The 19365-nt window shown below is 41.1% G+C and overlaps 1 protein-coding gene and 1 non-coding gene across 2 annotated transcripts in view; one reads left to right on the plus strand and one right to left on the minus strand.

The window, feature by feature from the left end:
* Positions 1-3465: 3465 nt before the first annotated feature.
* Tmc3 (transmembrane channel like 3) overlaps positions 3466-19365 on the minus strand; it is a 37736-nt gene continuing 21836 nt past the window's right edge. Inside the window, exons 13-22 of the mRNA XM_047541377.1 lie at positions 18658-18903; positions 17891-18019; positions 17342-17409; positions 15675-15803; positions 12512-12622; positions 11493-11618; positions 10716-10794; positions 7741-7783; positions 5521-5776; positions 3466-4306 (exon numbers count right to left, since the gene is read on the minus strand). Of these exons, the coding sequence (XP_047397333.1) occupies positions 3466-4306; positions 5521-5776; positions 7741-7783; positions 10716-10794; positions 11493-11618; positions 12512-12622; positions 15675-15803; positions 17342-17409; positions 17891-18019; positions 18658-18903 (2028 nt within the window). The remainder of the gene's footprint in view (positions 4307-5520; positions 5777-7740; positions 7784-10715; positions 10795-11492; positions 11619-12511; positions 12623-15674; positions 15804-17341; positions 17410-17890; positions 18020-18657; positions 18904-19365) is intronic.
* Positions 19152-19258, plus strand: LOC124978331 (U6 spliceosomal RNA). The gene has a single exon (XR_007107369.1). It is a non-coding gene; the product is annotated as a U6 spliceosomal RNA (small nuclear RNA).

Here is a 19365-nt window from a genome sequence, read left to right on the forward strand (position 1 = left end):
ATATACTGTTTAATTATTTTACTTAACAGCATGTAGGACTTTTAAATTTTTAAAAAGGACTCATTAAAAATTCAATGTAGAATATTTCTATAAAGTTCTGGCTTGACAGTCTGACTGGGGCCTATTAGAATTTTGTTTAAAGCACTTTGGAAACAAAAATAAGGGAAAGTATGTGTTAATGTAGAAAGTGATTTTTGTTAGATATCAAACATTCAAGAGATGATTACCCTTATTAAAAGAGAACATGGACTACAGGTTTAAAAAAATCAGCACTATAAGAATCTTTAATCTTTACTTCCACCAAATTGGGAAGTCCTGGGTGTACAAAATATTTGGAGATAGAAACTGTCCCCAAGGCCTGCGACAAACTGGCAGACCCAACGGTGAGGCCAGGGCAGCCTTGTTGCAGGTAGTAGTTAACCTATTTTGCCACTAGAGGCCGGCACAGTGCAGGATGAACAGCGGGCAAGAGCAAGAGGGAGGTTGCCACTGCCCACAGACTGTCCCTGGGGCAGTGATCTACTTTGCAATCAGCTTGAGGCTGCAATTGAGAGTTGAAGGAGAAAGAAGAATGACTGAGCTTTATAAATTTCATTGACCAGAGCCCCTCCCATGGGCTTCTCAGTTACCCCAAAATGTTGTCCATAGCAGATCTTAATCCTAGTTTAAATTTCAAACTGGTGTTTATGGGAGAAGGGGATCCAGCATCATATTACTAAGTTAGCTCAGTAAAGTGTTATGTGAATCTACACAAGTAAGCATTTAAATGTATATAATTATTGTTTGCTGAGTCTTAAGTAATTGTTACTCAACACTACTGGCCAGCCACTATTCTATGTGCACTTTATGTAGCATAATTTTTAACCCTTGCAGAACTATGAGATAATGAGTACTACCTCCATTTTGTAGGTTAAGAAACTGAGGATTGCATAGTGTATCTAAAGCCACATAGCTAGTTAAGTGACAGAGTTTGTGGGCAAATAACCAGTTTCTAGTTTCAAAGACAACTTATTTATTCACATGCTTTATTAAATCCACTTCCTATAAGCTTGTGTAGTGTTTCCCATGAAATGTGCGCAGGCTTGGAGTAGCTTGAAAGTTCTATCTTAGGCTAGGGAAAATGGTCATTCAGAGATGTGCAGAAAGCTCATCTCAAAATTTTCTAGCATTCACAAATTCTGTAACACAAGTAGTGACCCAAGGAAGCATCTCTAGTTTGTTAAGATGTTCACCAGGCAGTTCTTATCAGGAGGAATTGTTCTTCATTTTTAATGAATAGTTGTTGTTTTAGTCAGCTTTTTTGCTGCTGTGACTAAAGGACCAGACCAGCACAATTGTAGAGTAGAAAAGGTTTATTCAGGGATGCATGGTTTCAGAGGTCTCAGTCCATGGAGGGCTGGCTTCATTCCTCAGGGCTCAAGGCGAGCCGGAACATCATGGCAGAAGAGTGTGACAAAGGAAAACAGTTCACATGATGATCAGGAAGCAGAGAGAGACTCCACTCACCAGATACAAAAATATATACCCCAAAGCCACACTGCCAGTGTCCCACCTCCTTCAGCCACACCCTACCAGCCTTCAGTTACCACTCAGTCAATCCCTATCAGGGGATTAATTCACTGATGGGTTAAGGCTCTCACAACCCATTCATTTCTTCTCTGAACTTTCTTGCATTGTCTCACGTCCAAACCATAATGTTGTTCTGATCTTTGATGCTTGAGAGAAATTTGTTATATAAGTGTTTTTGGTGAGATTTTTAGAAAATGCTTGTATTAGTGCATTCTAGTGGGGTCATTTTGACCTATTCATACATACATGAAATATAATTTGCTCCATTTCTATCCCCAGTGCTTCCTGTTTCCCTCCCCTCCTCTCTTCCACACCCTCCCTTTCTGTACTCCATTGGTCTTCCTTCTATTTATTTATTTTTTTAAAATTGTTGCTGTACATATATATATATATATATATATGTATATATATATATATATGGAATCCACTGTGGTATATTCATGCTTCTTTATTAGTAGTTTTCACTAGTACAGACCCCTGTGCCTCAGCAGACAAGATGACCATTTTCTAACAGCCTCACCCAAACTTAATCTTTGTAGCCAAAGATAATTGATTCAAGCAATTGATGTAATTCTCAGTTTGCTTTTAAAAACTTCCCCTTGCCTCAAACACTTTGAATATGCTCACAGTCTACAGTATCATTTGTATTTCCATTACAATGTCCACTATTACTGAAGAAATTTAATACTTGGAGAGTGTACCTTGCTATTTTGATTGGCAGTAGCAATAGAAAACGATTATCCATTATATGTCAGTTGCTGGGAATGTAGAAATGAATAAACACCATTTTTGTTCTGAGGACACTCAGAGTTTGGTGGAAGAGACAGAAATGTTAAAAAGACACAATTTAGTGTGGAAAGAATTATATGGAAATACAAATTGGGACACAATCCTGGTTGACATGGCAAATTGAATACATATTGCTGCCCAACCTTGCCAGTCAAAGGATTAAAAGGGGGTCAACCTATAAAGGTGAAGAAATTGTGAAGTAGAGAGGGTAGCTCTGCTCTTTTTTTTTTTTTTTTTTTTTTTTTTGGTAGCAAAAGCCGGCTCAATGCTGGCATTTTCTGTGGCTATGAATTCATCTTCCCCTTACCACAGGGAGGAAGCCTGTTGGCAGTGGGAGAAAATGAAGTCATTTCAAGTCACTCAATTGGTTACTGCAGTGCAAAAACTGTCAGGATCAAAATGCAGTCACTTGTGTCAAGTCATAACAAGAAGATAACAGAGCAGAGAGGTGAAAAAACAGATAATCCTGAAGAAGTTTGAAGCCCTGGCTCCAACTAAGCCTGTGACTGAGCTTTGATTGCCATCCTTTCCAGTTAAATGAACCAATAAACTTTAGGTTCAATAAACTTATGTCCAATCCATGATGTCATAATGAATATGGACATATAACCCAGAAAATGGAGTAAAAGAAGCTCTCAATAAGTTTGTTGCTTTCATCATTACTAAGTGGATTATTACTAGGCAGATTATTCCTTCAAGCTAAGCATTGTGAAATCTTTAAGGGCAGCTACCTAATTTCTGTGTGATATTTGTATACTGAAAATGGCACAATATATATAGTTCATTCAAATCACTAAAGAAAAGAGTAGACATCTCTGGAGGCTTCTGCAGTGCAATGAGATTTACAGTCACCTTGAATAAAGGAAAAGGACTGAAGTTTTCTTGAAATGATGGCCTGAAAAGACTCCAGGAAATCACGCACTTGTGTATGGATACTATAGAATAGACGGTTATAGCCCTGTGAGTCTCCATGCCTTCACCAGCAACCATGGATGTGACTGAATATGCTCCATAGCCTTCTAACACCCACCAGAGGTGGTAAGACCTTGTGCTGACCCAGTGCTTCAAAAGGGGGCCAATCTGTGTGACTGGGTCACTGGAGGAAGCCTAGACATTTGAACAAATTAGATCGCTCAGATCTGTGGTCAGTGCCTGCCTGGACTTGACCTTTCTCCTGCCGAGTTGGCCTGAAGATCTTGGCAACTTGCCCCGGCTGTGGATCACTTGTAGGTATTGGTCAGCATTGCTGTTCTGCTGGTCGCTACTGGATGCTGCTGACATAGAATCAGATTCTGTGAAGGATGGCTCGAACTTGGGCTTGACTCTGGGCTTCAGAAGATGCTGTGGGTATTGGAAATGACGGGAGCGTGTTTTTTTGTGCACATGAATAGGCCTGTCAAGGTGACCCTCAAAACCATTATTCTCAGAGCTGTAGTGCCTCCGTCCCTGGTGTGCTTGATCTAGAGCCTCACTTTCTGACCTTCCACCAATATAAAAGTGAGGAGCCTGATGGAGGTCTGTCAGTGAGCCAGGCGGGAAGGGACCTTTGACCAACTCTCTCCTCAGCATCTCCTCCTCTTCTTCACTCAGCTGTGGAGAAGGCTGATGAGAGGCCCTGGATATGTACTGTCGAGTGTTCCTGGGGTATATTTCCACAATGTCACCTGAAGCATCTATTTTAAAATGTTTCTCTGGATAGAAAGCTGGACATGTTTTTTTGCGAGAATCACGTTCATTAATGATATAATATCCGGGGGCATGACGTCTGTGACCATATGCCACCACGGCAGAGACCCCAGGTCCACAGAGAGAAGGGTTGATTTGTTGAAAGTCTTTCCTGAAAAGAGGTTCTGAGCGAATGTCTTCGATGTGCCGTGTCAATGTCACAGGTGTGCAGGATCTGTTCTTGTGAAGGTCACCAGTGCTTGCACACAGACCACGTTGATACCTGTAAGACAGAAGTAAGTAGACATGACCTTGTTGTCTTTAAGCCCCTACCTGAGCACTGTGAGCTAGGGAAATGCTAGGTTCCCTCAGCATTTTCACTAGTTCCAGAATGTTCATGGGTTCTGTGGCTTAACATTTGGGGAACTGGGCCAAATAGATTTCTTCATTGCTGTCATGCTCAGAACTCTAAGGCAATGTCATGTACCACCAATCTCCAATGGGGGTGGGGAGCAGCACGGGCTTGCAGGGCAATGGTTTGCTAATGTATCTTGCCATGGAGCTCTCATTCTGCCAAGGAGCATGTCATGGGACTGATGTTTGTGGAGCACATATTATGAACACTATTCCTTCTCACCTCTGCTAAACAACCATCCAGCTTCTCTGGAACCTCCTTGAGTTTCCACTGGGGGGAGTTGATATCTGTTGGAAAATTCTTCCTCATAAAGACTCTGACCTGAGTCTCTGGTTTGACCCCCAGTGACCTTTCCGGGAGAATTTGAATCCCTGCTCATTGTCAAGAACTTGCACAGATGAGAAGACAACCCCTCATATAGCAAGGCTTCAAGTTCTTTGGTAACTTAGTCATTGACTTAAAAAAAAACAAACCCCAAAATGAAAAAGTCTATCTATGTTGCTTTTACTCTGCTACATTGTTGATATGATTTTGGGTCAGCATAGGCCTGTCTCTTCATCTTTTTGGATGTTCTATTAAAAAAAGCAGGATCTTCATCTTTCTTCTTTGGAAGACTGAGCCATTTGACCCCATTAAATGCATAGATGACCTTGCTGAGAACTTCATGGCCCAAAGCTACAGTACAGACTTGCCAATTACATAACCCGTTTGGAGCTTAAAAAAAATAAAAGGAAGATAATCAATTAAAAAGAATTGTTATTTCCTTAGGCTATAGGAATATGTATCCAAGGAAAGTTTGCTTACAGGTTCCCCTGCAGAGAGTGTAGGAGGAAGAATTTGACCTGTTTGACAAACTCTGACCCCCTTCCCTTCCATTTCTCCCCAGTACCAGCTGTCACAGTCTGTTGACTTCCTAGCTAGCCTTCTGGCAGAATGGAATTTAATGGCCCAGGCCTCCTGAAACTGTTGAGGCCTGCATACTCCTAATGACCCTTCTGCCTACAATTTCTGTGGCCTGTGAGCCATTGCTGATATCACATTCAAGGATGCCAGATTTCCTTCTGTGTTCAGTTCAGCCTCACCTGTTAGTATTGTGCTCTGGCCTCAACTGGGAAGTGCCAGGAAGAGGTGAGCAGGGACCCCTTTGCCCCATCCTAGGACTCTGGAGCATGGGTTGGGTGATTGTCTCTATTTTGCTGTTCTTGTTACTCAGTGAGTCAAAACTGACCACATTGCCATTGTTTTGGGGTGTTGCCAGGTGTGCTGAGGACAGCTGACTGATGAGATTGCTGTCCTTCGGAAGTCTCTTGGTGCTTTCCTCCTTGGTCTGGATTCGAGCTGCAGGTAAAGGCAGGATATATAACCACATGATGTCTGAGTAAATAACATATTCAGGCTTACTATACTATACTATACTATACTATACTATACTATATATCCTAAAAGTCCCCCAAAAGCCCTGTGTTAAAGGTTTGCTCCCCAGGATGGTGCTACTAGGAGGTGGTAGAGGGTGAGGTCTTTAGGACTTTCAGGTGTGCCCTTGAAGAGAGTTGTGGGACCTCACTCTATTCTTCTCTTTTTGTCATGGCTATGAGGTGAGCAGTTTTGCGTGGCCACATGCTCCTGCCATGCAGGATATGCTACCTCAATCAAAGAAAGGGGACCAACTGATCATGGACTTAAACTCCTAGAACTAGAACTCCTTAAACTCCTAGAACTCCTAGAACAAATTAAACCTTCTCTTTTTATAAGTTGATTATCTCAGGTATTTGTCATAGTAATAGAAAGTTGACTAGTATAAGTCTGGCTTACCTATAAGAGTTTCATGATTGCTAACGATTGAGTCTACAAAGTAATTGGGTGCATTTGCAAACACAATGAGCCTGTGGGTAACAGACAATCTGTAATTCAAATCATTCTATCACAGAAAGTCAAAGCAAGGGGCATAAGAAGAATCAAATGGACCCAGAGACTCTACAGTGTGCCATTTGGCACCCCCATGAGAAAGGCAGGTCACTTAACAGCTTTGGGGCTCTAATGCTTCATCTACACAATGAATATAATAATGCCTATGTGCCTATTAAGACTTTGTGGCATTCTGAAAAATCATTTGACTTTGAACTGGAAAATGAACATTAGACAATGCTATTGCTACGTTGAAGAAAGTGAGTTAGATCTTGGCTTTTGAAGGTGCTACCTGAAGTAAACTTAATTATTCTGGATTAGCAAGTAATTCCTGATAATTAGGGTGGAGTTTTATAGCACAAGCCACAGTCACCTTCCATAGTTAATTGTTCTTTGCCCCCCGACCCCCATCCCCACCTGGTGCTGGGGATTGAACCCAGAGCCTGCAAGACAAACACTCTACCAACCGAGCTATATCCCCAGCCCAGTTAATTGTTCTTTAGTGGCTTCTCTCCACAAAGCTGAATGGAGCAAGCATAACCCTTAGGCCTCATGACTCTCCCTGGCATCTCCTTGTAGGTCTCTTCTAATGTATTAAAACAGGAGATGACCCAGGGAAACTTTCTGGCTCCCTTTCCCATACTGAGGGGCAATATGGACTATTCCAGTCTAACAGTGCCAGATATGCCTTCTGGCTCAAGGCATGCTCTGTTAGTGGTCCCAAGAGGCAGACCTTCCCTGCAGTTTTTTTGAGCTGCATCTACCCACTTGCTTCCCTTACCACCACACCAAAAATCTGTTTCCCATGCTTTCATTTTTTCTGGAGCTCAATTCTTTCTCATTTTCCCAGTGAACTAAGATGGGAATGAGTTTAGAGAACCTGGGGTGAGAAGGTGTGCCCTTGGAGAGTCCTTGGATTCGGGACTTACTCCCTTACTCAGGAACCCATTACTCAAGGTCTGCCCAGCTGGCATCACTAGGGACTGGGATGGAAAGGACAGGACCTATGGTGGCTGATCCCAGGGCAGAGGCCTGGGAGGGCATCATGGAGGAAGAAATGGAACACTGGAAGAATCAAGGGAACACTGCACAGGAAGCAAGATAAGGATGTCCTTGGGGTTTTGTTCCAGATGTGTTGTTTTTCTCTCCTACTTTAAAACTTCCTCTGATTTTCTGTTAGGAGGTTATTTGTAGGCTTGGGGTGATGTCGAATTTGATTATTTAAACAAGTGTTTATTGCCTTAACTTTTATTTTTTTGTGCCTATTTAATTGTGAAAAACCACTACTGGTTATCAGGAATTTTTATAGGTGGTGTACCTTACACTATCTCACTGCTCTTTTTAAAAATGCCCATCAATTGAGACATCAGACTTTTGCATTTTTAAAATGTACTTACCTTCCACCATTTGAGCAACCTTTTTCTTATCTTCAGACCTTGCCTAAAACATAAATGATAATCATGTTTGTTTTGGACTTAGCAGAAAGTAGTAAAAATTTTTGTTCTTCAGAGGAAAAAGATTTATGTGCCATTGTTCATACCTTGCACCATGACTGAACCCTGGGGACAGAGTGTTCTGGACTGGGTCTACTATTTGAATGAATAATTGCAGATACCTACGAGTCAAAGTTTTATACTTAGTTGGTTTTATTTAGGGGCAGCTAATTCAAAGAACAGTGTTAGATTCTGACAATATAGTTTGAGTATCCCTTATTTGAAATGGTTGGGACTTGAAGTTTTTGGATTCCAGGTTTTTCTGACATTTGGAATTTTTGCATATATATACTGAGAATTTTGGGGATGAGACCAAGTCCAAACATGAAATTGATTTATGGTTCATATATACCTTACACACATGGTCTGGAGGTAATTTTATACATAGTTTAAACAATTTCATGCCTGAAACAAAGTTTTATGGTGTGGAATGTTCCACTTGTAGCATCATGTCGTAGCCCAAAGAGTTGGATTTTGGAGCATTCCAGGCTTTGGATTTATAGATTAGGGTACTTAGTTCATAATAGCTTGCCTGAGTACCAAAGAATATGTGGGTCAGATCAATGGTACAGAATAGAGGACATGGACACAAACCCAAATAAATACAATTTTCTCATACTAGACAAAGGGTCCAAAAATATACAATGGAGAAAAGATAGCCTCTTCAACAAATGGTGCTGGGAAAACTGGAAAACCATATGCAACAGAATGAAATTAAACCCCTATCTCTCACCCTACACAAAACTCAACTCAAAATGGATTAAGGACCTCGGAATCAGACCAGAGACCCTGCAACTTATAGAAGAAAAAGTAGGTCCAAATCTTCAACTTGTTGGCTTAGGATCAGACTTCCTTAACAGGACTCCCATAGCACAAGAAATAAAAGCAAGAATCAACAACTGGGATAGATTCAAACTAAAAAGCTTTCTCTCAGCAAAGGAAACTATCAGCAATGTGAAGAGAGAGCCTACAGAGTGGGAGAAAATCTTTGCCAACCATACTTCAGATAGAGCGCTAATTTCCAGAATCTATAAAGAACTCAAAAAACTCTACACGAAGAATACAAATAATCCAATCAACAAATGGGCTAAGGATATGAACAGACACTTCACAGAAGAAGATGTACAAGCAATCAACAGATATATGAAAAAATGTTCAACATCCCTAGTAATAAAGGAAATGCAAATCAAAACTTCCCTAAGATTTCATCTCACCCCAATTAGAATGGTGATTATCAAGAACAGAAGAAACAATAGGTGTTGGCGAGGATGTGGTGAAAACAGGAACACTCATACATTGCTGGTGGGGTTGCAAATTAGTGCAGCCACTCTGGAAAGCAGTATGGAGATTCCTCAGAAAGCTTGGAATGGAAACGCCATTTGACCCAGCTATCCCACTCCTTGGCCTATACCCAAAGGACTTAAAATCAGCATACTACAGAGATACAGCCACATCAATGTTCACTGCTGCTCAATTCACCATAGCCAGATTGTGGAACCAACCTAGATGTCCTTCAATTGATGAATGGATAAAGAAACTGTGGCATATATATACAATGGAATATTACTCAGCCATAAAGAATGATAAAATTATGGCATTTGCAGGCAAGTGGATGAAATTGGAGAATATCATGCTGAGTGAGATAAGCCAATCTCAAAAAACTAAAGGACGAATGATCTCGCTGATAAGTGGATGAGGACACATAATGGGGGGTGGGAAGGGTTAGCATTAGGTTTAGGGTTAGGTTTAGGGTTAGGGATAAGGAGTGTGGTAAGAATGAAGGAAAGAAGGACTGTATAGAGGGGCAAGAGGGGTGGGAGGGGTGGGGGAAGGGAAAAAAAATAAACATCATTGCCCTATGTAAACGTATGATTACACAAATGGTATGCCTTGACTCCATGTACAAATAGAGAAACAACATGTATCCCATTTGTATACAATAATAATAAAAAAAAGATACAAAAAATAAAAATAAAAAAAAATAAAAGATAAAAAAAAAAAAAGAATATGTGGGTCAACAACAATGGAGATATATATTGGCAAAATGTCCTTTGCAAGTCCAAATGAATTTTTAATTTGACTTTTCATAAAACTAATTTGTAGTTTTTGCATGAATTAATATTTATGTGAATATTTTTTAACTAGAAAGGGTGGAAGGAGTTTTGTTTCTGTGAGGTCAGGATGAAGGTAAAGTAACTGAGTTATCCAGGGTACCACATTTAAAGGGGTGTTCACTCTCAGGACTGTGAAAGGGCAGGGTTAGCACAACCTCGAGAGAGCTTCCTTAAATTTGCTATACTAGGCGTCTCCCTGGATTCACCCTAGTCATGACCCTGAGGGAGCACTGAGATATGCAGAGGAGGAGACACTGTGGACAGTTTGGGGACAGTTTGTCTCTGACTCCTCTGAGAGGGTCTGAGTTGCTGATGAGAGAGAAGGTCAATAATATACAGAATCTAAAGGAGGTGAGAGAGGTGAGTCTTTGGGGATAAGATAGCATGTTTGGGTTTAGATGTCCAGGTTGACACAGGATGGGGAAGGGGCCCTTTCTCTTCTCTGCCAGTCTACCAGAGTCTGCAGAAGTACCTGGTACATGGAGGGCTTGGTGAGGTCACGAGGAGCACTGAAGAACCCAAGGGCCATTGCAGAGAACAAAAAAGACAAACAGGCTTGCTCCTGAGCTATGTGAGCTACCTCTGGGAATCCTTAGAAATGAATCTAGGAGATCTTGGGGGTGGTGGACGTGGGCCATAGAAGGTTTCCAAGAGTCATAGAAACCTAAAGGGTGACCTTCTTTGCATTTCTGTTCTGCACAGAGTTCAGTCATGTGGTTGATGGATGGCCAGCGATCATGATAGTGAAGTTTATATAATACTTGCATTTTGGATCTGCATTCTGAGCTGATGGTTGCTGAGCTTCAATGATCGTGCGATGCTCTGAAGGTAATAGATGAGCATGCTAAAATAGAAGACAGACTGGTGAGTGTGCTGCAATTGGCTCTTGGACATTTAGGCCACATTTCCTTGCTCAGGAGGTTGGTGGAAATAAGAGTTCCTGGATCACCCCGGTAGGCTATCCACTGACTCCTCCACCACAGACAAAACCCAGCGGGGAGTTCCCAAGTCCATGAGCACTGGAAAAGAGCTGCTGTCCTCTTCTCTCTCTTGCTTCCTTCAGGAACCCCTACTGACCTGGAATTCTGCACTGGTGATCAACAAAAAGTGGGCGGAGATGGGGGCAGGGGCATTTTGCAATGTTTCAAGTTCTGATTACTGGCTCCACTTGTTTTTAGTTTCCCCTTTAAGCCAATATGAGTTAAATCTACTCAGCTGAATTGTAAAAGTCTTTTTTGAGGTTATTTAAATTTCTGCTAAATGAGATACTGATATGAATGGAGTTCAGCCCCATTATCATGGCCACAGTCACTGACCCAAAGCTGTGGATAAGTCCTTAACTACCTGATAGCAGTGGAAATTTCCCCTCTCTCACTGAGAACCATTGGCTGTGTTTCCACAGCACAGTGGGTGTGTGACTCAGTCTCTGCTTAGATCATCAGGCTTGGTAAGTGATTAATGAGTGAACTAATTAATTTTATATACTTATTGGAAAGTGGAGTTGTCTTGTGGCAAAGGCTGGCAGGCATGGCTGGTACTTACAACAGAAGCAACACAGCTGGCAGGATGACTATTGGGCTGCTGATGTACCCAACCACGGAGCCAAACCACATGGGGAAGTCATTCTCAATTGTTTCTGACACAATGTCATAAATTTTCTCTTGTCCACTGTGAGAAAGAAAAACATAACTCTAGATTGTATTGCTTTTAGCAGAAAGATGCTACAAGACATTGAAAAATGTCTGGATGCCTAGAGGCAGACCCTTAAGGTCAACTAGAACCAATACAGGTAAATAGCCAAATGGAAAAAGATACCTAACATTCCCAAGGCACCCATGAAGCTGCCATCTAATTAAATATGTAGAATTGATAATCACATTGTATGAGCATGTGTTTTAATAGCATACACAAAGATAGACTCTGTTACATACGTGTTGTATCAAAACTGATTTAAACTCTAGGTGGAGATGGTATTATAGTTTTCTGCCTGAATAAAGCTAGATAATGTAGAATAAAAAGTTATATGGACTTTCTTTTAATAAAACTGTCTGGGGTTTGAACAGGTGAAATTTCTCTCTAGCCCAGGAGAAATGTTATTTCCTTATTTTATTTTAACTAATTAATTGAGGTATTTATTGCTTCTGTGGTGCTACGAATTGAACCCAGAGGCATTGTACCACTGAGTTACAACCCCAGACCCTTTTGGTTCTTGAGACAGGGTCGCAAAGTTGCTGACGATAGCCTGGAATTTGTGATCCTTCTCCCTCAACCTCCAGAGTCACTGGAATTACAGATGTGCACTCCTGTGCTTGCACTTTTTTAAAATTTTATTTTAAAGGAGCTTTATTTTTTAAATGTGAGCACAGAGATGACTATATCTACAGGCAGTATGCTATCAAGGAAAGAATTTCTCTCTTGGCTTCAAATGATGCAGTTTTGAGCTCCTTCTGTTCTGTCTGCCTGTTGTGTGAGCCAAAAGAAGAATGAGATTCGATGTGACTCAATTTCCCTACAACTCAAGGTGGCTCTAAGGTATAATCAAATGAACTAAAATAACTTACCTGAATGGTCCACAGTTTAGAGATGGCTTGTATCTGACAATAGCAAAAATAGTTGGCAGCATACATAGGAATAGCATGAACAGGAGCATTGCCAAATAGAAGTTGTTGGATCTGTCAAGGAACCAAATGCTCTGGTTTCAGTTCATTCCATAGCGAGGATGCATATAAGAACTAACACAGAAACTGTCACCCCAGCTCTTTGCAGACAGGAAGATGTTTCCATCAGAGCTACCTAGGTAGGAATGGGTGTGCTCTAGGACTGCATACTACTCAGAAACCTGGAAATCAGTGCTGAAAGGAACCTTATAGACCTGTCAGCCCAATCTGTTCTTCTAATAAACACTGGAAGAGCACACATCTACCACAAACCATGAGGGCAGGGAATCTGCTTCTGCATCTAGGGCTCCTACCCTGTTATGGTTTGAATGTGAGGTGTCCCCCAAGAGCTCACATGAGAGACAAGATGAAAGAAGGTTCAGAGGAGAAATGCGAGTGTCTTAACCCAATCAGAGAATTAATCCCTTGATAGGGATTAACTGAATGGTAACTGAAAGTGGTAGGGTGGTTGGAGGAGGTGGGACACTGGCTGTATGGACTTGGGGTATATATTTTGTATCTGGTGAGTGGAGTCTCTCTCTGCTTTCTGATCATCATGTTAACTGTTTTCCTTTGCCACACTATTCTGCCATGATGTTTTGGCTCATCTCGAGCCCTGAGAAATGGAGTTGGCCTTCTATGGACTAAGACCTCTGAAACCATGAGCCCTCAATTAAACTTTTTCTCTTAAAATTGTTCTGGTCAGATCTTTTAGTCACAGCAATGAAAAAGTTGTCTAAAACATACCCAGCAAGCTCAATTTATGGAAAAATCTTAGAACCATTGTCCATCCACCTGGGCCCTTATCTAATACTTCCCTCTCAATGCTGTCACCCTAGAACTTTGTCTCATGTGTTTCAGATGGTTTGGTTCTTTTTGTTAAGATTCTTGACTCTCTCACCTGGAAGGGATTGGCACTCAACATCTTTACCTCTATGCTTCTGGCCATTTAGGGTAAATGTTCTGTCTGATTAAGCCCTGGTCCCTGGTCTCTGAGCCCTAAGCTGCTATCAGGGAGCTTGACCACCCAGGTCTCCCCTGAGGGTACCTCAAACCTATTTGATGTGCAAGGCCACACACATCATTCTGAAAAGAGAACTCAGTCAATCCATCTAGTGACCCTCAATCAGCATTCTCGGTCTGTTTCTCAACTATTAGTCTTGATCATAGTGTACAGGATGCAGTACCATGCCGCTAGGGTTTGAGTGTTTGTCCCCTCTAAAATTCATGTTGAAATTTGTCCTCATGGCAGCATTAGGAAGTGGGACCTTTGAGAAGTGACTTGAGTCTTGAGGATGCCACTTTTATGGGTGGGATTAATATGGATATAAAAAAGCAAGTTCAGTCCCCCTTTGCCTCTTTACTCTTCTACTCCTCTGCTATATAAGGAACATTGTTATTCGCTCTACAGAATGCAGCATTTAAGGTGCCTTAACCTGGCTCTCTGGTTCTCACCACTCATCAAACCTTCTGGTGCTTTGACCTTGGACTTCCCAGTCTCCAGAACAGTGAGTCAACAAATTTGTTGATTATAAATTACCCTGTCTCAGGTATTCTGTTATAGCAGCACAAAATGGACTAAGACAGAAGGTGAGTATACACTTATGAAAACTTCTTTCTCTCTACCCTTCACCACACAGAGAAAATCTACACACATATATAAAATAAATTTAAGTAAATATATTAAAACATATATATCTGAATATAATCATGTATGTGTACTGGTCACCACATAACATGTAAATACATTGCCATGCATATCATAGTCAAAAATTTTGAAAGTTACTGATATAGATAGGCACACACACACACACACACACACAAAACTATTAATGTCAAAGTAACATAGTTGCACTCTGGTGTTCAAAATGGGTTATGAATTCACAAAAATGAAAACCAGAAAATAACATGTATTGAAAAGGTTGTGGAACAACTGAACTTCCATACAGTGTTGAAGTATAGAATGGTGTGACCACTCAAGAAAACTTTCTAGTACTCTCTACTAAAAGTGAACATCTGCATGCCCTACAACCTGGCAATTGCAATGCTGAGCATATCCTCAAACAGACACAAGAATATTCAAGGTGGCGTTGTTTATCTATAGGTAATAGCTAGAAACATACATGTCTATTGGTAGTAGTATGGATAGAGAAATAGGGATATATTTCTTCAGGAAGATGACTCTTACTAACACAATGTTGAGTGAAAGAAGTTGAACATGAAGGAGTACATCCTATATGTGGTTCCACTTACATAGAGTAAAAAGCCAGGCAAACCCAACCATGCCATTAGAGGTCAGGGGTTATTGGAATAGAGAATACATGGGGGTGTTCTGAGCAACATTCCTGGTCTGTGTTTTAATTTTGATGTTCATTGCATGCTTATGTTCAACTTGTGAAAATTTATCAAGCTAAAAATTTATAATTTGTGCCTTTTTTCCCTAAATGATTATTAATTCTCAGTAGAGTTTTTAAAATGTGTATTAAGGATGGGTATGAGGTGTCCCCTCAACAAATTCCTATGTTAATGCAGGAATATTCAGTGATGAAATGATTGAATTGTGAGAGTTGTAATCTCATCAGTCCATACTAGTTTGAATGGACTGACTGGGTGGTAACTGTAGCTGAGGTGTGACTGGAGGAGGTGGGTTCCTGGGTCCCTGTAGCCCCTTCCTCTTCTCTCTCTGCTTCCTGGCTGCCATGAATGAACAGCTTCCCTTCTCGATGCCCTTCCACCATGATGTTCTGCCTTATCTTGGGATCAGAGCAATGTTGTTGACCCACCATGTACTGCTTCTCTCAAACTGTGAGTCAAATTAAACTGTTCCTCATCTAACATCTTTGTCCTTGTTGGATATTTTGGTCATAGTGGTGAAAAGTTGACTAACACAATGCGTCATGAGGTCCAGAGGAATAATGAATAATTCTGAGGGTGAGTCACAGGAGATGGTTTCATAGAGAAAATAAAAAAGGAAAACAGGCAGGATTTTGACAAGCAAAAAGTGGGGGGACCCTTGCCACGTATAGTGACATGAATCAAGGAGAATAAGATCTCCTGAGGCACTGACCTGGAGGCTCGGAAGACTTGCTGGTGGGGCACGTTACAAGTCAGCACAGCCCAACTCCTCAGGTACATGAGCCCAATGAGCTTGAGAACATTGAATGCTGGGAGACATGGGGAGAAGAAGGCCCCCATCCTGGAACCACAAAGAAAATCAGTTTGCATACATTCTTTTCCAGTGCATCTTACAGGTCTGTGGTCTGGAAGCCCCAGAGAAGAAAGTAGCTCTGAGACTTTGGGCATTTAAAATGCTTAAAGAATTGGGGAAGACTCCTGAAGGTCTGAGACCCCAACCTTCACATTCTAGAGAAAAGATAAGTCCCTGCAAATGGGTGGCAATCCTATTTTTGATATATCCCTTTGCACCACTATTTGTGTCTGAAAACTGGCAAGGCCCTCCTAGGGAAGGGAATACTGGATAACTACATCTTGGAGTAATCTCAGATTTTGCCTGTCAACAGTGAAGACTGTGTTAATAAACTACTGAGATTCAATTTAATCATATATGTTGAGCACCGACTTTTGATAGACATCCTGACACATTTTAGTGCATCTAGTCATTTGTAATTACAAAAGGAAGGGTAAATATCCAAAGCAATTTGGATTTACTAGTAGGATAATAAGTATAGATAAAAGGATATGTTTAATAAGTACAAGACTTAAAATAGATGTTTCATTTCTTGTGGCAGGCAGAAATGTCATTCTGTCTGAAGATAGGAAAGATGCTCGGCTTCCTTGTGCCTCAGTCTCATCTTCAACGTGCAGACAACGATGGCAGGTACATCATAGGGTTACAATAAAAATTAAATAATTTACCTTAAAAAATGCCTGATATCTAGCTCATGCTAACATGTTATTTTTAATACTGTATTTGTGAAGATATTTTTCAAAATACAGTGAACTATAAGAATGCAGCATTTGACTGTAGGAATATTACCTTTTGCCTCTCAATTCCCCACACATTTTAGTATTTGAGTGAATGATTTTGAAGCAATATTGTGTTTTCTGAATGTGCAGGATATCCAAGCTTCTTCTTTTTCTTCATTTGCATGTGAACAAATAGAACAGTTTTCGGTCCAATTGGTAAAAGCAGAATGTGAAATAACTTAAGGGCTCTTCCTGCACCCCACCCACATGCATACTTGTGCATTGGATGACCCCTATGGTTTGACAGTGTCTGTAAAAGCAGGGTTGCCTTGCTTCTGGGAGGTGCCTGGGTGAACAGACTTCTGACCTAGATTATTTGCCCCTCTTCTGGGGTGGATCTGTCAATCTGGGATTTGGCCCTGCTCCTGTCAGAGTGAAAACCAGGAGCAAGGGGGAAGCTGAGGGCAGGGCTGGCCCCATGTTCCCCAGTTGTGAGCACCTGCACTCTTGAAGCCTTCACTGGGGAGAAGCAGCTCCTCCTCCTTGCCTCTCCCAGTCCTGCCCCAAAACTTATTCTACGATTAATATGCAGATTTTTTCCTATAATGAATAGCAGTTTAAAATTGGACTATTTCCTTCACCATTGTTTATCACAAAATCCATAGAAAACCATTAATAAAATTGCTACACATGTGGAATCCCTTGCAAACACCCTGTAACTGTTTATTCTGGTCACGACCTATCCAAATGAATCAAAATCTTAGCCCAGATGGCATGTGAGCAAAGACAAGAAGCTTCGACACCTACCAAATCATTCCTTGGTTGTAGACTAAATGTAACACATTCTCAGCTATTTTGAATTCCCCATATTCAGGCTAGAAGAGAAAAAGAATTTCCACATTAAAAATGAAAGTTGGATGCCAGAATCAGTGACTGGGAAGCTGAGGCAAGAGGATCACAAGTTTAAGGTCAGTCTCAGCAACTTAGTGAGGCCCTAAGCAACTTAGCAAGACCCTGTCTCAAAATAAAAAATAAATTTTTAGAAAGGGCTGGAGATGTGACTCAGTGGTTAAGTGCTTCTGGGCTCAATACCCAATTAAAAAAAAAAAAAAGAACATTGCAAAGTCCTTTGTATAATCTAGTTCTTTGCTCTGATAGACACTAGAAATTATTGCCAACAAATGGGGAATTTAAGATGCGGGGTGAAACTCAGCTTTGTACACCTCTCCCCTCTTCCTTCTTATGTTTTCCCTTATGTGCCCCTTCAGTCATTCCTGGCCATTTCTTATGGCCTGGCATGGGTAAAAGATGGATTTAGCCATAGGAACTTCCCCAAGGACACAGCACTTTACTTACAAACTTGCTTTCCAGGTCCCAACACCAGTAGTCACTTAAGTAGCGAACAAAAAGTCCTCGAAAGAAGTCTATGAGCAGGATGCTTGCCACTGTAAAGAGCATGTCAATGATGGACAGCTTCAGCATCTCCTGCAACATGGGGTAGGGAAGGATCTCAATTGCCATCATGCCCCACCCTCCCACAGCCCTCTCTTCCTCTACAATGCTCTTGTCTCTGTCCTTTCTCCTGGGCATAAGCCATTGGGCCCTCCAGGGGCACCTTCAGAGAGAAGGGCTTCTGGTACATAATAGATGCTCAATGAATATTTGTTAATTTGAACTTGGATTCTGATATATAAAGGCAGAGTTACAGGAAACTAGGAAGGAATCTAAGTTCTATGGTTCTGAGTCACAGGAGACTCGTTTCCATGGAGTAATAACTCAGGGTTGAGATTCTCTGTACAAGATTAAATATTGAAGATGAAAAGGAAATGGCTGAGGATACAGATTTTGGAGCTGTGCCTGGGTTCAAGTCTTTATTCTGCTCTTTGCGTGTCCTTGGGCCTCATCTTTGCCTATAAAGGGTGATAACAATAAAACTCTCATGAGGATATCACCCAGCACTTAGTTACTACTGCATAAGTCTGTGCTCTTATTTTTATTATTATCAATTTTGGGACCTGGAAAAGCATAAACCTCAATGAATTTTACTCTCCTTTTCTATAAAGTAGGGGCAATGATGCTTCAGAGAGTTGCTAGGATTAGACAAAGGGACAAAAGAAAAGCACCTGGCCAACATATGTTTCCCAGCACTGGCCTTGCAAGCTCAGAGTGTGGAGTGTAGTCTTGTTGGCCTTAGTGACTGGTGTGGTGTAAGTTGGAATGCTGGTCTCTTCCAAGACCCATGTACTGTTTGTCCTTAATCCCATTCCAGACCAAGGTGTGGACCACTTCCCTTCTTCAGGGGCTGTCCTGGTGGCAAAGAAGACGGCAGAATCTATCCAATGACTTGTGTTATTTTTGGTGGTAGTTTCCTGTGGGGAAAGAGGCAGGAAAGGAAGGAAAAAATAAAAAAAGACAGAGTACCTGTTTATAAATAAGAATCCATCATGGACACCACCAAGTTTATCATTGGATTGCCTGGGAATAATTACATTCTCTCTCTCTTTTTTTTTTTTTTCCATTTGAATAAAGTTGGCCTCAATTATGGGACACAGAGATGTGTTTATTGGTCCCTGGTGTCTGAACTGCTCTGTAACACAGGTAAGAATTATCACCCCAAGTGCTCGCTTTGACAGCACATATACTAAAATTGGAATGATACAGAGAAGATTAGCATGACCCCTGTGCAAGGATGACATGCAAATTCATGAAGCGTTCCATATTTTTTCCTGGTTCCCATCCCTGAGCTCCTCTTCATGCTCTGCATCTTCGGATACCTTATCTTCATGATTGTCTATAAGTGGCTCATGTTTTTGGCAGAAACTTCCAGGGAG

This window comes from Sciurus carolinensis, chromosome 2, assembly GCF_902686445.1.
Source record: "Sciurus carolinensis chromosome 2, mSciCar1.2, whole genome shotgun sequence".
Lineage (NCBI taxonomy): Eukaryota > Metazoa > Chordata > Mammalia > Rodentia > Sciuridae > Sciurus > Sciurus carolinensis.